Genomic DNA, 16,254 nt, shown 5'->3' with positions numbered 1-16,254 from the left:
GAGGGGTCCTCTCGGTGCATTGTGGGGGCCAAAGAAGCCATGCTTAGAGCCTGGGCCCAGCCTGGCAGACCGCGTCCACAGGAGCAGGCGGGCACCGCTCCATCCCGAGAGAGTGGACAGGGGCCCTGATTAGTTGTGTTCCCATCAGAGGGCCCTCAAATAGTTAGAGTTTAACACCTTTGGAAAGTAACGTAAACTGCAAAATGTTCCCTGGGAGACTCAAAAAAGGAAAACTATTCCCAGCACAGGTCAAGGCTGACTCTGAGATCATCGGCCTGTGAGGCCCAAGCTGGGTGGTACGGTGGAAAGAATGTGGCCTTTGGGAGCTGGACAGAGCAGGTTTGGCCTATAGTGGTTCGGATTCCAGCTCTTAACCTCCTGGGCACGTGTGTGCGGCTCACACATTTGTTTACCCACTTATTTATGCATTCTTCCATCAGACACTTACAGCACACCCAGGTGGGCCAGGCTCTATGCTAAATGCTGGGGACCCAACGCCCCCTGCTCACATTCCCTCTGAATCTGAGTAGCACCAAGTTCTAAAAGCAGCGACATTGCCCGCCCGGTGGGACGGAGCGTGGGAATCTCTTGGCACACGTGTGGCCACAGGCAAAGGGATGCCCCTCCGTCCAGGAAGAGAAAAGAGCCGCCATCATGAGGGAGAGATGGGAGATGGGCACATCCCCTGTTTTCTGATCAGCTCGAATCTGGCTACTTGTTACTTTTGCAAACACATGGATTTTAAAAGAGGCCTCGGTGGGCTGGAGGTCAGCTGGAAGACGCCTCACCCCTCGGGGCCTTTAGGGAAAATGCAGATGGACTTGGGGTTGTCCTCGTGCCCGGGAAGCATGGTAGTGACTAGAATGTAGAAGGCAGGCGCTGGGGATATCGCCCAGGACCGCCCTGCTCCGTGAAGGACTGGCTCAGCCAGATAGTGCAGCTCTGCTGAGCGGAAACACCAGGAGTTCAGTGCAGGGAACGGGGACTGTCTGGGGGCTTGGAGACCCTGACGGACAAGGAGTGGCTGGAATAGCCTCCAACAGGCGGAGAGATGGAGAAGGAGGTTGCTGGCGACCGCGTGGCCAGGATGAAGCCCGTGAGTGTGGCTGGGGAGTCGGAGGAGGCTCTGGGGTGGGGTGGACTGGAGCCCAGTCAGCATCTCTGTCCTCACGCGGGTCCTCAGGCCCCAGACACCACCGCTGCCAGCCGCTGTCTTCCCAGTGGGACTCGGGAGCGGGAGCTGAGTGCCTGGGGGCGGGGGTGGAAGGACCACCTCACCTCCTTGGTTGAATGTCAGCCAGACTGGGGTCCAATCTTCCCCGCCACCATTCAACTGATGGTATGATTTTGGACAATGAGTCCGCCTCTCTGGGCCTCGGTTTCCCAGTTGTGAAATAAGGATAGTGACGTCTGTCAGTGCGTTCTGGCTCTCAGGGCTGCCTCGAGAATTCAGTGAATTCGTGTGTGCCACACGTTCGCCACCCCACCTGGCACCCTGCAGGCTTGCGGCAAGGACAGGTACCCCCATTCCCACGGTTAGCATCTCCGTGCTCGGGCCTCTGGCGAGGGTTTTAGATGAGGTCTGCAGAGCAGCAGAAATACACATATGTGTGTGTATTTATAGTGTATGTATGCGTATAGATGGACTGATCAGTTTGGAAAATTTCAGATGCAGATTCCTGGGGCTTGTGGCCACTCTGTAGAACCCAGACACTCCCTGGAGCATTTGAGGCCAGTGGATCTGCCTACAGCCCTGGAAGGTCCCTGGTGGGATGACGAGGCAGAGAAGGGGGATTTGCCCGGGTCCCCAGCTTCAGAGATAAAGGCCACTCAGTTCTCACCTTGGATTTTAATCCCTGGGCCAGCTAGTTGCCTTTTGAGGGAGCAGATACTTGTGCGTGTGATGGCAGCAGCCAAGCAGAATGAGCTGTGTCCCTGACACGCCCTTCTGGAGCCCTGGGCTGCGTTAGGTGCCTCGCTCCTGGTCTTCTAGGAAGGCCATGGACCTCCCCTTGGTCTCCCAGGGCTCGCTGTGCCCTAGCTCACCCCCAGGGGCCCCTTTGAGGACCCCAACAGCACCCCACCAGCACCCCACCCCAGGGAGCCACACACGGCACTCTCCAGGCTGTGGCCGTGACAGAGCCAGGATTCAGGGCGGGCGCTGCGAGCACACAGCCGTCAGGGCCAGGCCGGCCAGTCCCAGACCCGTGTGCTGGGGGCTTCGGCTTCTCAGAGGCTCGCTTGGCCCCCGTGCCCTCAGGCTGGTGTGTTCTCCCCACGCCATGCAGAAGATTCCGTGAAATCGGGGAAATGGTCTGCTTGGAGGAAGCACCTTGTCCACGGGACAGCTCAGAGCTCTGGTTTAACAGCACCTGTCAAGCTGGCTTACAGTTCTACCAAGTGTGCATTGTCTCTGCCAGGCCAAGGCGGTCGCCCCAAATCCTCGGAACCACTCTGCCCTCATTTCCCACGTCCATCCCTCACCGGCCCAGCTTGTCTCTGGTGTCACCTACGCGCCCCCCCCCGCCACCCCCCACCAAGTAAGAGAAAGGAAGTCCTCAGCCATGTAGGCTCTAAACCGCTCGTGGAGAGCAGCCCGAGGCCAGAGGGCTGGATTTCCTGCTCACGGAGCCTCGTTCAAGTCCAGCTTCTCCCCTCATGAGCTCTGTGATCTTCAGCAGGTGTCCTCACCTCTCTGGGCCTCCATTTCTCATCTGTAAATGGGGCTTATAGGATTAAATGTGTGCTGCTTGACACCTGAGGCCCGTCAGAGGCCCTCAGGATGCTTAAGGCACCGGGTTCACTCTCGCCTTCCTCCCTGAGCCCAGGAAGGCCTGGCTATCCTGTCCCTCCTGCAGGTGGGCTCAGGCCTCTCACAGCCCGGCCTGCAGCTCTCCCTTCCACCCCAGGTCAGCCTGGCCTGCCAGCCCTGAGGCCAGCCCTACTCTCAGGATGCTCCTGGCAGGCGCTCTGCTGGCCACAGGGATCCCACGCCCATCCCTTGGGCCTGGCCAGGCCCCGGGCTCCTAGCTTCCCAGTCTCGGCCCAACACACCCACCACGTACGCTAAAATGGTCAGACCGGACATTTGGAGCAACTTCAAACTTGGAGCTGGGCGGGGCCCAGGCCAGGAAGGAAGTCCGTCTGCCTCTGCCTCGTCCTTCACCCCTGCATCCTCCCCCTGGTCCTGCGTGAGCTGCCATGACAGAGCCTTGACAGAGCCTCCCCGAGCTCCAGTCTGGGGAGACGCTTTCACCTAGACCCCTGCCCCAGCCTCCCACTGAGCTTAGCACCTGGACCCAGTGACACATGCTGTTCATTGATCATGTCCCTTTCCTCCGGAGTGAGCCACGGTCTGGGCTGTGTCTGTCCGGGAGCCCAGCAGGTGCCTACACACCAGGCACGGCCACAGCTCCTCTGACACCCACTCTGATTATGGGTGATTTAAACACTCTGTAGCAATTCCTGTATTTAATGGCATTTCTACATTGAACATATTTTTTTAAAGCAAAAGAAAAACGCATATGCGCCCTTTTTGAGAAAGGGAACAGGGCCTGCCTCTGCAGGTGGAGACAAGGGCCACGAGATGTGTTGTTCGGTGGGTAGGAGCACAGACACGGGAGCCAGGCTCCTGGGGTCAAACCCCAGCTCTTACCGACTGTGTGACCTTGGGCCAGTGCCTATCTTCACTGAGACTCAGTTTTCTTGGCTGTAGAATGGGGATGGCAGGCGCATCCAGCTTACCAGGTCTCTGGGAGGAACACAGGGGCTGATCCATGTATGTGCCTGGAAGAGCCCCTGGCTCGAGACAGGTGCTGTCTTCAGTGTTTGCTCCTATTACTTTTAGATTTTTCTGGAAACCATAAGTCAGTCAGTGACAGGTAGGAGAGAAAGAGGGAAGGGGTTTAGAGGGAAGACAAGCCAGTTGCAAAAATCAATGACCGCAGGTATGAGGTCGAAAGGGGTCTGTCTCCACGTCCTGATTCGGGCTCCCTGTGCCCATCCGCCCATGGGCAGTGTAAAGCACACACCCAGCCCCAGGCCCTGGAGTCTGAGGGCCTGGCTGTGAACCCTTGCTCTGAGCGTCCTAGCTGCTTGACTCAGGAGGCACGAGGAGCCTTGCTTTCTCACCTGTAGGGCAGGTGCGACACTCTTGTCCTCAAGTGCCTGTTCTGAGGACTAAGTGAGCCAGGCTGTGCCCACTGCCCGGCCTGGTAAGTGCTTAGTAACCCTCAGCGGGTACCACTGTCAGAACTTATCTCAGGCCAGCAGGCTTTTCTGGGAATTCTTTTCTGTGTGTCCGGCGTTTGCATCTTTCCTCGGAACACTCCAGGGTGTGAGCTGGATTCTGAAGGCCTGCTGCTTTATCATCACTTTATTTGAAGGAAGGAGGGGTCGGAACAGTTCCTACACTGGGGTTATCTAAGCTGTGCATTGTTGGTGAGGGTGAATTATTTGTTCTGGGGGGTGAGAAGATCTTCCTGTTTTTTGGAATAAAGTATAGATAGACATACAGCATATTAACAGATATAGTGTACTTAGAGACCGATTAAGGAAAAGGTTGAAAAAGCTCCTTGGGGCGGCGGAGGACAGAGGGGTCCAACTGAATGAAAAGAAGGTTGAAAAACAGTGCATTCTGGGACTTCCCTGGTGGTCCAGTGGTTAGGACTCCATGCTTCCACCGCAGCGGGCACAGGTTCGATCCCTGGCTGTCGAACTAAGACTGCACAAGCCGCACAGCGGTGCCAACAAAACAAAACAAAAAACAGTGAATTCTATACATCAGGGAGCCCCGGGCCCATAGGACCACAAATTAGGTCTGGGGTCCGGGGCCATCCTCTGCTTAGGCCAGGTTCCAGCACAGACCAAGGGGCTTAAACAACAGAAATGTATTTTCTCACAGTTCCGGAGGCTGGAACTGTGGAATCAAGGTGTGGGTAGTGTTGGTTTTGTCTGAGGCCTCTCTGCTTGGCTTATAGGTGGTCATCCCCGTGTGTGTGTGTCTGTGTCCTAATCTCCACTTACGAGGACACCAGTCAGGTTGGATTAGGACCCACCCTAATGACCTCGTTTTACCTCAGTCACCTCTTCCTGGGCTCAGGTCCTGGGGTTAGGACTTCAACGTATGAATCTGAGGGGGCCACGTTTCAGCCCATGACAGCCCTCCGTGCTCTGGAAGATAGAAGGAACGAGGGTCTGGGAACCTGGGTGTGGTGGCGAGGAGGAGGAATCCGGGGAGCTGGGCAACTAGCCCCTTCGGTGGCCACAGGGAAGTCTCCGGAGAGGCTTATCAGGCCTCGCAGCCACGCTGCAGACACCAGCTGCTTGTCCCTCGGGGCCCCTGGGAGCCGAGGTGACCAGAGCAGAGTCGGTGCCACGTGATCTCTGCCAGACTCTCGCCCCGTCTTTGACCCTGTATGGTAACACACCATTAATAACCTCCCCTCGTCTAGACCAGCCCTGACCGTCGTCCCCTCTCGTTCCAGGTCGGACTATGATGACTGGAGACCATCTCTGGCCAGCTTGCTTCAGCCCATTCCATTCCCCAAAGAGTAAGTCCCACACACGTCCCCAGCACCCTCCAGCCTGAAAGGACAACCTCCGTCGGCCACCCCAGCCTCAGCAGGGGGGACCGATCAGGTCACGGGATGCACTGGGGGACACCACAGATGACAGCGGGAGATGGAGATGGAGGTGTTGGTCCTCAGCTGTGGGACCCCGAGGAGGCTCACTCCCACCCCCAAAAATGGGGAAATCACCTGCTTGCATGGCTAGATGGCTTCACTGAGCTAAGAGTACAAAGCCCTCCGCACCAGCCCCCATGCGGTCACGTCAGCGGTGTTTATTGTGCGTCAGATGGGCGTAGGAAAACCTGCCTCTCCCGTCTCCGAGGGCCAGAGTAAAAATCCAAACATAACGCGTGTGGAATGGCTTTGTGTGCTGCGCGGCCATATGCTGAAAGCTCCCTTAGTACCCCCATTACGATGATTAGCTCATGCCCCACAGTGAGCTGGGCCAGGAACGGACCCTTCCGTCTCTCCGGCCCTCATCCCAGTATCGAATTTATCACGGGAAAATAGGGAGAAAACTCTCTGGTGGATAATGGCCTGAGGAGAAGGCTTTGTCTAAATCACCAGGCCCTAAAATGCCTGCAGGCCTGTTTTGATAGCTGTGAAGAAGCCAGGCCCCAGGAGGCAGCCCCGGGCTGTCTCCGGAGCCACTAAGGAGCCCTGTGTTTATGAAATGCGGCTCTCCAAGGGGGCATTACACTCAGTAATTACCCCATTTGCCGGGCCGGCTGGTCCCTGGAGCCCCCAGGATTTGAGACTGGAGAAATCCGACTCCTGAGGGCAGTGGCGTCATTGGCTGCAGTCGCTGTTCCCACAGCTGCGGGGATACACCTGACGGTGGGCCCGTGAGGCGACTGGCCCTGAGAAGGGTCCCCTGTTGCCGCTCGGATGAGTGGTGGTCATGAGCACGGCCGTGCCTTAGTGGTGGAACAATTCACAAGCACACCTGGGTCCCTGGCACCCACATGCAGATGTGCTCACGTGCCCCACCCAGAGCGCCACTTCTGCGTACTCTGGAGCCTGGTGCTCATGACCAGGCCCTACCATCATCCCCATTTTACATTAGAATTACCCTCCTTTTAGAGTAAGCAGGGGCCTGGGCAGCTCAGCCCGTTCCCGTTCCTCTGATCCATGTCATGTCGAGTGGGGACACGATGTCGGTGTTTCATGCTCAACTTGCTCTTCATTCCTGGAATCGGGCAGAAAGCCTGCCGCCCCCAGAGGAAGGACCCTGGGTCACTGTGCTGTTGCGAACGCCCTGCTCACTGCGGTTTTCCCTTTGTTTCTGTTGCAGAGCCCTCGCACACGAGAAGTTCACCAAGTGAGTATTTGGGCAGCGCCCTTGTTACCTTCCTCCCGGACGAGTGTCCTCTGTCGTGCGGGCGTCCCCCAGCAGCCAGCCCTCCTTCCGGCCCGTCCTCATCACGTGCCTTCTGGGAGGCAAGGATGGCTCCTCCCAGAAGCTCTCCCGAGACGCGTGTCCAGGCCCGTCCAGGCGTCTCCTGACCCCGCCAGCTCAGCCGGTGCCCCGGCCCTCCCCAGCTCTGTCCTCAGCCCCCCGTCCTGGCCCACCCGAGCCAGGACCCTGGGCATGACTCTGCCCCTACCCCGTCTCTTTCAGGGAACTGAAGTACGTGATTCAGAGGTTCGCTGAAGACCCGCGACAAGAGGTGAGGCCTCCCTCTCCCTCGCGGGCACACGGTCCAGGCTGCAGCAGGGCGCATGTGGCTCTGTCAGGGTGCCCTTGTCCCCCGCGGGCATCCATAACAGTTTACAAAGGCTCCTTTGCCTTGTGCGTAAACACAGCCCCCAACCCAAGTGTCCAAGCCTGGCCCGTGATGTCAGTGTTTTCCTGTAAACGGAGGCTCCCCAGAGGTGTTTCCCACCGGCTGTTTCTCCTTAGGGCACGGGCCATGATTTAGGGCCAGGCTGGCACTGGGCCTCCTAACCAGCTCTGAGATACGGCTCATCCTCTCTGGTCCTGCCGTTCTGAGTGTCAGCAGGCCAGGGAAGATGTCTGAGCTGGGATCTGAGCCGGGTTTTATTTCCCGGGCATGGTGGCCTAGGGCCTCCCGAGGGGCCGCTCTGCCCCTCCAACAGCTGGGCTTCAGGGAGAGGGCAGCAGCCTTCCCTCCCAGAGCCGCTGTGTGTGAACAGGGACTCAGAGCGGGCTGGGCACCCCCCCACCCAACGCCGTTCTCCATTGCATCACTGTAATGGCGGCAGCAGCCTTCACGGGGCGCTCTCGCTGTGTCAGGCACGTGCGTTGTCTCATTTAATCCTCACAACAACCCTGTGACTAGGTGCTGCCATCATCCCCATTTTACATTGGAATTACTCTCCTTTTAGAGTTGAGAAAACTGGGGTTACATGCCCAAGATCACACAACTGGTACATTGGCTGAGGCCTGATCCTCACCCAGGGATAGTGAGGCTCCAGAAGGGGCCAGCCCTGCAGCGTGCACAGTGGGCCAGGCGGGGCTGCCCTGAGGTGCTCAGGTCCCTTCTCTGTGCACACGGAGTCTGGGGCATGAGGGGTCTGGTTCCCAGGCAGGGACAGAGGGGGACACGTGCACCCCTGGCAGAGCCGGAGGATGAGGGAGGGAGTTATGCTCGGTGGAGCCAGAGTATATTCTAAAGAGGCCACACTATAAAGCCTGGTTCGAGAAGGATCTAGAAGGATCTAGTTCTAAAACACCATGATTCTACACCTGGCTCCAAAAACGATCCTCAGGCAGAAGCCGTAGACAGGGAGCTTTTAAACGTCTGGGCACCAGCGATGGTCTCCATTCTTCTTAAACCTGAGCCATCCCTCGCCGAGCGTGAAGGCAGAGTCTCAGAATTCCCCTGGAAAGTGAGGCTTCATTTCAGACACCGACTTTGAAGTTGATGAATAAAAAGTGTTACCAGCTGCATCCCAGAGCGGAGCGGCAGTGCCAAGTGCCAGGAGGGAACCTTCCCAGCCCGGGTAACACCCGGGAGGCTGCTGAGGACACGGCCCCCCAGCAGGCCCCTCTTGCCAGCCTTGCCTCCCGCTTCCGCCCGCCTCCTGCTCTGATTTCCTCTCCTGCTTCTCTGCCCCTCTCCCCTCTCCTCCTCACTCCTCTCCCCTCCCACCTTCTCCCTCCCAGATGGAGCCATAGTTGTTTTCTTATAGATTCTCTGCTGTATCTGTTGAACAAAGTTTCATACTCTGGCTTCCTTGTTTCTTGAAGTAGCTAAGTTAGCGTCCGATAGTCTTCCAACTCGGAGGGAAAGGTCAAAGCCCTGCCGCCCCTGCTTTCTGTTTACTCGTGTGTGGGTTGTGATCAACTGAATATCTGTGAGGAAGTGACTTGGCAGGAGCTCGTCCTTCACTCTCTGCAATTACAGCGGGGCCGGGGTGGATGTGGAATTCCTCCCACATGTGTACACGTGTTTGCACACACGCACACACGCCACCCACACACAGACGCATGGAGCCCTGGGGAGGAAGCTGAGAGCCACAGAGAGAGAGCTGTGCTTCGGGCAGCACTGAAATTGCCCCCCACTCTGGACAGAGACCCTTTCTCCTAAGGAGAGGATGTCAGGGTCCCAGAGAGAGAGAGAGAGAGAGAGAGAGAGAGATCAGCGGGACAGAGGCAAAGCCGGGGGACAGCGCCCATGAGGGTGACGTAGGGAAGCAGGCAGACCCCCAGAGGTGGAGGTGCAGACGCCCCAAAAGTGAGGGAGTGAGGCACAGGTTCAGAGAGAAAGGAGAGCAGAGAGAGAGGAACTGGGGACACAGAGAGGGGGACAGAGACCCAGACAGAGAAAGGAGAAAACAATGCCCCCATCAAAGGCGCAGGAGAGTGCGGCACAGAGGTCCCTTTGCGCCTCTCCACCCCAGCTTGGCCACAGACTTGCTTTATTCAGGGCAACTAAACAAGCCAGGGCCCGGCCCTCCATCCCGAGGAGCTGGAGTTCCCCTGTTCATGGATATCAGAGTTTTTCCCAGAAGGCCTTCCATGGAATTTAGTAGAAGGCTGGGGGCGGGTCTGGACTAAACTAAGTTAAACCAGTTCCTTAACTGTGGGACTTGTCTGGGCCTTTGCCGTTTGCGTGTGTGGATCGTGGGCCACCGTCATCATGGGTCTGCAGGGGCTGACCAAGCGCTCTCCCCCTGTGGCAGGTCCACTCGTGCCTGCTGAGCGTGCGAGCCGGCAAGGACGGCTGGTTTCAGCTCTACAGCCCCGGAGGGGTGGCCTGCGACGATGACGGGGAGCTGTTCGCCAGCATGGTACGTGAGGGCCGGGGGTGGGAGTGACCGGAGCCACGGGCGGGCACATTGGCTTCCCCTCCCCTGACCAGTGAGAGAGCCGCCCCGAGCCCGCTGGGGCCAGCCCTGGAATTTCTAGGCTGAAAGGATGCTGGTGATAGAGATGGTGATGGTGACGCCGGCCACAAGTGTCACTTCCTCATCTCTTACCTGAGCAGGCCCCGAGCCAAAGGCTCCCCCAGCAGCGTGAGGAGGGACACTTCCTATTACCCCATCTTCCAGACGTTACAGGTGTTAACTGCCCAAGCTCACCGGGTTCACTGTAGCGCGTAGCTTTGTTCAAGGGACTGAGCGCGTAATGGGCACAGGTATCCTAGAAGGCGCTGCAGATCCATCCGCCAGCTCGTCTGATCCTTGCCCCGATACCCCAAGGTCAGGATGACCGGCCCACCTTGGAGATGAGGCATCTGAGATCACCAGACCAATAACCGCATCCTTGGTGACTCCAGCTACTTTCCTTGTGCACTGTGACCAACACCTCACATGCACGACCTTTCTTAATCTTCACGGCAGCCCTATCCCTTAACTACCTCTGTGTGGAAACAGGCACAGAAAGGTGCAGTGGCTTGCCTGAGGTCACACAGGCCTCCGGCCTCCAAGTTCCTCCCTTGGCCAGGCCCACGCTGTCCAGAGCCGGCCCTTCTTCCAGTAGCAGAGTGTCCATCTTGTGAAAGGAGGCACAGATGCCCCTTCCCCAGGGCAGATGCTCCTCTAGGCGGCCAGCAACCTCACCTAGCCCGCTTGCTGACAAAACCACTCCGTTCCACAGTCACTCATGTTCCAGAGCTTGAGAAAGGCGCAAGCCTAGGCCAGCCGTGGCTAAGGTTGCAGCCCTGCTACACGCTAGCCTGATGACCTCGGATCAGTAACTTGCCTCTCGGGGCTTCGGTTTCCTCGTCTGTGAAACGGGGAGCGTAGTCCTGGCGTCTCGGGATTACCATGGTGATTGCCTGTGATAATATATGCAAGGCACCGGGCCAGGGCCTAGCGCACAGTGAGTGCGCAGAAGTGACGGGTGTGGTTATTCTCATCCCTACTGGGTAGCCGGTTCAGTGGGGTGAGCAGCTCATAACGCTCTCCGCAGTGAACTTGGCAGTGTTTGCGCAGTGACGACAGACCCCAGCACTGCCTCTGGATCCTCTCTGGAAAGGGGCTTATTTTTAGGTTCCTTTCCTTACGCACTTGCTCTCCACTCCTCGCCTGCTGCCTGACGTGTCCCCTTTGAGTGCCCTGTGTGTCCTGGAAATGCTGGCCTTGCCTTCCTGCACCACCTCTCACAGGCTTCTCTGCTCTGATGTCACAGCTTCACCATGGCAACGCCCCGTGGTCCCCCCCCCTCCCGCCCCTTGGTGCGGGGACTGTGAGAGAGAGAAGTCAGGGAGCCGGCAGCTCCCCAGCCTGAGAGCTTGCATTTGTATGCCAGAGTTGTTGGTGATGGAGCAGAAAAGAATATACGTGGGGAAGGAAGCAGGCAGCCCCTGGATGGTGATGCGTCGTTTCCATGGAGACACATGGCACGGATGAGGTCCCCTTGACTAGGCTGCCGTTTCCAACCGCAGAAGGGCATTGGCTCTAATGTGAAGTCAGGGGGAGAGCACACCAGGTGTTTGGGCCTCCCAGATGTTGGTTGGGGACCCTTGCCCTTGGGCACCCATCTCCAGATGCACCAGAAAGAAACACACTTTTCTTAATGGCCGCCCTGCAGATAACCCAAGATGGAGCAGAATTTGCCAATTCTTGGGTTTCTGGGGCAGGTGACCACTCAGAGTACCTTTGGGACTCACAGGGGGCTTGGGAAGGGGAGACAGGGCTCCCCGTACTGTTCCCTGCCCTGCGTGTGAAGGGTGGGCCTGTGCACCCTGAGCAGGGGCTGCTGAGACGCTTCCACCGGGTTTGACAGTGCCAAGACCCAGAGGGCCAGATGTCAGCAGAGTCCCGAGGGGGACGGGAGAGGGGGCTTTTGTGTGTGTGTACGGAGCGGAGGTAAAACATATATAGCATAAACCTTACCACCTTAACCATTTTTTAAAATATTTTTATTGAAGTATAGTTGATTTACAATGTTGTGTTAATTTCTGCCCACCTGAACCACTTTTAAGTGTACTGTTCTGTAGCATCAAGTGCACCAACAGTGTTCTGCAGTCACCACCACCATCCATCTCCAAACTGCCATCTTCCCAAACTGAAACTGTCCCTGCTATAAACACTAACTCCCCACACCCTCCCCCAGCCCCGACACCCCACCCCACCCCCGCTTCTCCTTTCTGCCTCTGTAGTCTGACCCTAGATCCCTCCCACGAGTGGGACCCTACAGGATATGTCCTCCTGTGACCGGCTTACTTCACGCAGCACAGTGTCCTCGAGGTTCATCCACATGGGAGCCGGTGTCAGGGAGGGGTCCTTTGGATCCCCCGGGGAGAGTCTGGTGATCGTTTCAGATGCAGTGTCTCCAGACTGGGTGTGGGGTGTGTCTGATCAGTGTCTTCTGGTCTCACGATCCCTGCAGCATGCAGAAGGCAGGCACCGCGGCCACAGCCCACGGCGGTCACTGCTCTTCACCTGGCCCATCTCTCCTCACAGGTGCACATCCTCATGGGCTCCTGTTACAAGACCAAAAAATTCCTGCTCTCCCTGGCAGAAAACAAGCTGGGACCCTGCATGCTCCTGGCGCTGAGGGGGAACCAGACCATGGTGGAGGTAAGGAGCTGGCCCGAGTCCCTGGTAAGGTTGCCAACTCTCCCAGGACTCCATCCTTGTTGATGGAGCACCTTCTAGGAGCTTCTAGGAGCCCCAAGTTATTACAAGAGCTGGGGACACGGCAGCAGACGAGGCAGGCACAGCCCCAGCCCTCCTGAGCTTAGCGGGAGCGGGAGACCTTCATCAAACCATCTGCTAATTTCATTTTAATTTCACTTTTGATCCACGTGGGTCCAAGGGATCGACGGGCAGGTTTCTGTTCCATTTGTCTGTTGTTGCAGAACAGACCACCCCCAAATGGGGGCTTCAAACAAAAATGCTCATTTATTTGCTTATGGGTCTTGGCTTGACTAGGCTCAGCTGACCACTTCTCACTCTGAGTGTCTCATGGGGTCGCAGTCAGATGGTGGGGGGGCTAGGCCCTCCCAAGGCTGCTTCCCTCACGTGTCTGGCGCTGGCCTGAGGGGACTCAACCAGCAGAGGCTGGAGCAGCTGGGGCTGCCAGGCCGCCGTCCACACAGCAGCCTTGGTCGTAGCCTTCCCACTCACCGAGGAGCACACACCAGCCCCGGGCACTCATGTCACCTCTGTCTCCCCCAAAGTCCCCAGAAGCCTGGGGCTTCCAGAGCCACTGTCCAAAGAGACCTGGCAGAAGCTATATCTCTTTTCCTGACTCAGCCTCAGAAGTCAGGCGGCATCACTTCTGCCACTTTCTGGCCATGAGAAGTCGGTCCCCGGGGCTTCCCTGGTGGTCCAGTGGTTAAGACTCCACGCTCCCAATGCAGGGGTCATGGGTTCAATCCCTGGTCAGGGAACTAGATCCCACACGCATGCCGCAACTGAAGATTGGCGTGCCACAACTAAGACCCAGTGCAGTCAAATAAATAAATAAATAAATAATGTTTTTTAAGAAAAAAAGAAGTGAGTCACCGAGGCCAGGCCCATAGTCAAGGGGATGGGAATTAGACTTCACCTCTCAGCAGGGAGAGCATCAAAGAGTTTGATTCCCAGAGCTTTCCGTGGAAAAGCAAGGGATAGAAAGAGGTGTCTTGTCTTTCGGGCTCTACCAGGCCATACGGGCCCGGCGTGCATCGTGCCCACAAGCGTTAACCAGGAGCTCCCACGCACTGAGTGTGTGTGCACCAATGTTCCCGTTACACAGAGGGCACACTGGGGCAGGCGATCCCCCCAGCATCGCACGGCCGGAAGTGCAGAGAGTGGGGAGAGAACAAGACCTGGGAACGCGTGGGTGTGCCGAGCTTGGCCGCCTCCCGAGGCGTGAGGGGCTCCTCTTGGGACTGGCTGAGGGTTCAGGCCTCCGCGCCTTCGAGGACCACCCCGCCCAGAGTCTCGGGCTGGCGGTAACTCGCCTCCCGGCTCTTGGCAGATCCTGTGCTTGATGCTGGAATACAACATCATCGACAACAACGACACGCAGCTGCAGATCATCTCGACCCTGGAGAGCACGAGCGTGGGGAAGCGCATGTATGAGCAGCTGTGCGACCGGCAGCGGGAGCTCAAGGAGCTGGTGAGTCCGCGCCCGGCTGCCCGGCTGCCCGGCTGGCTCCGGGGCTCCCCTGCCCAGCAGCGAGAGCGTGGCTGCAGTGAGCAGGGCAGAGCCCAGGGTCCATGGCCCCTGTGCGGGCCTCCACCTCACTGACTCCTCCTCCAGACCGAGAGAGGTCGAGATTGCCACCCGCCACTTTCCAGACGATCAGAGAGGCTGAGTCTGTGGCCCAAAGTCAAACAGCCCATATGGGCCTGGTCACGGCCACATCCTGTGTACCCTCCAAGCCAAGCCTGGCAGTGGCTGTCTGTGCCCCTCCTCCCTCCCTCCCCCACTTCCCTCAGGCCCTTCATTTCAGGGCATGGGGCTTGATTTCCGAATGCCAGCACCCGTACCTCCTGGCCAAAGGGCCTTCTCTGTCCACGGGCGCAGCAGGACAGAAGGGGTGGAGAATTCACGCCCCCTGGTCTCCTGGAGCAGCTCGCAACCAGTGACTGGCGGGAGAGGTGGGGTCTCTCTGTGAGATGTGACTTTGCCACCATTTCCCAGAGGCCCAGGGGTAGCTGGGGTGATCACAGGCTCTTCCTTTAGGGGCCTTTGTGGTCTCAGTTCCCCGCTCCCCTGCTGGGGTTTCTTGGGATCGCCTCTCTGATAAACCACCTGCCCTCAGACCTGGCCTCGGGGTCTGCCCCTGAGACAAAGACCACCATGTCGCCTGCCACTACCAAGAAATACAAACAGTGCCGTGAGAGGTGTTACTGGAGGCGCGGGTACCGGGTGAGGGCTCAGGGAAAAGCGGGTCGTAACCAGTCTGACTTCTGTTGCAGCAAAGGAAAGGCGGGCCCACCAGGCTAACACTGCCCTCCAAGTCCACAGTGAGTTGGTTTCATTCTCCTGCGGGGCTGGGAGGGAAGAAGCGGGTTATCCTCCCTGGTGGGGAACAGCAGACAGTGTCTGCTGGAGGTGATGGGAGGAGGTGAACAGGGACCCTGTGGTACTTCCCTGCCTAGGAGGGAACTGGGTCGCAGGAAACCAAACATTATGATAAAGATTATTGTTGATATTAATGTTAATATGTTACCAGTTATTCATAATGATGACAATAATAGCTCAGATACGTTGAGGATTCACGTACCAGATAAATTGTGCTGATAGTTCATTTTATGGCAAGAAGCCTATCAGGTTGGTGCCTCTTTCCGTCCCCGTTTTACAAGGTCTTCAGGGATCTTAGTTCCTTCTATCCTGCCGCCCCACTGTCCTTGGCACATAGCTTCCACCTCATAGTCCAAACTGGCTGCTCAAGCTCCAGCCATCTTATCTCCATTCACGCCAGGAGGAAGGAGGAAGAGGCAAAGAGGAACACGCCCGTTCCCTTTAAGGACCTGCCTGGAAGTTCTGCGGGGACACGTTGTCCAGGTTTAGCACGTGGCCCCACCTAGCTGGGAGATAAGCCTTAATCCAGGGCAGCCAGTTGGCAGCTAAAACTCAAGGATTCTATCACAAAAATGGAAGGGACCCTCAATGACCTCAGAGTCTAGTGCTCACATACTCTTTGAAAGGGCCTCAGTGTTTGCAGGTGGGAAAGAGGCGCAAGCTCCCGCCTGGGAAAGTGAGACGGTCGGACACACATGCACGCACACGCCTGTGGGAGGGACGTGGCCTCGGAACACCCCACTGGTGACTCAGGCTGTGAGTCACAGCTCCGAGGGCTTTCTCCAGCTAGGCAGCTGCCACCACGGAGACGTGGAGGCAGCTGTGCCCTCCCTGACACCCCGTTTTGTCCCAAGCCACTGGACCATGCTCTCCTCCCCACCACAGCTTTCTGTGGGGCTGGGGAGGGGAGGCTCAGGGCCTCGGGGAGCTACTGGCAGCCCCAGGCCTCCTGAGACCCCGCCTGCCCGTCCTGTCTGCAGGATGCTGACTTGGCTCGTTTGCTGAGCTCTGGCTCCTTCGGAAACCTGGAGAACCTCAGTTTGGCCTTCACCAACGTAACCAGTGCCTGCGCTGAGCACCTCATCAAACTGCCTTCTCTCAAGCAGCTAAACCTGTGGTCCACTCAGGTACATACGGCCTGCCCTGCCCCCTGCCCCCTGCCCCCTGCCCCCTCCTCCGTGCCCACTGTGCACGCCTGCCCCAGACCTGCCCTGCCCCCTGCCCCCTGCGCCCTCCTCCATGCCCACTGTG

The 16,254-nt window shown here is 57.8% G+C and overlaps 1 protein-coding gene across 1 annotated transcript in view; it reads left to right on the top strand.

The window, feature by feature from the left end:
• The window catches only part of CMIP (c-Maf inducing protein), a 239,426-nt gene that overhangs the window by 216,982 nt on the left and 6,190 nt on the right, over positions 1 to 16,254 (top strand). The window contains exons 11-18 of the mRNA XM_081217235.1: positions 5,487 to 5,552; positions 6,865 to 6,891; positions 7,192 to 7,240; positions 9,720 to 9,827; positions 12,447 to 12,563; positions 13,951 to 14,091; positions 14,898 to 14,945; positions 15,984 to 16,130. Of these exons, the coding sequence (XP_081073361.1) occupies positions 5,487 to 5,552; positions 6,865 to 6,891; positions 7,192 to 7,240; positions 9,720 to 9,827; positions 12,447 to 12,563; positions 13,951 to 14,091; positions 14,898 to 14,945; positions 15,984 to 16,130 (703 nt within the window). The remainder of the gene's footprint in view (positions 1 to 5,486; positions 5,553 to 6,864; positions 6,892 to 7,191; positions 7,241 to 9,719; positions 9,828 to 12,446; positions 12,564 to 13,950; positions 14,092 to 14,897; positions 14,946 to 15,983; positions 16,131 to 16,254) is intronic.

Source organism: Mesoplodon bidens (genome assembly GCF_964165515.1).
Source record: "Mesoplodon bidens genome assembly, chromosome: 18".
In the NCBI taxonomy this organism is placed as follows: domain Eukaryota; kingdom Metazoa; phylum Chordata; class Mammalia; order Artiodactyla; family Ziphiidae; genus Mesoplodon; species Mesoplodon bidens.
Note: the sequence above shows the minus strand (reverse complement) of the source record. Positions and strands in the feature narration are given on the sequence as shown.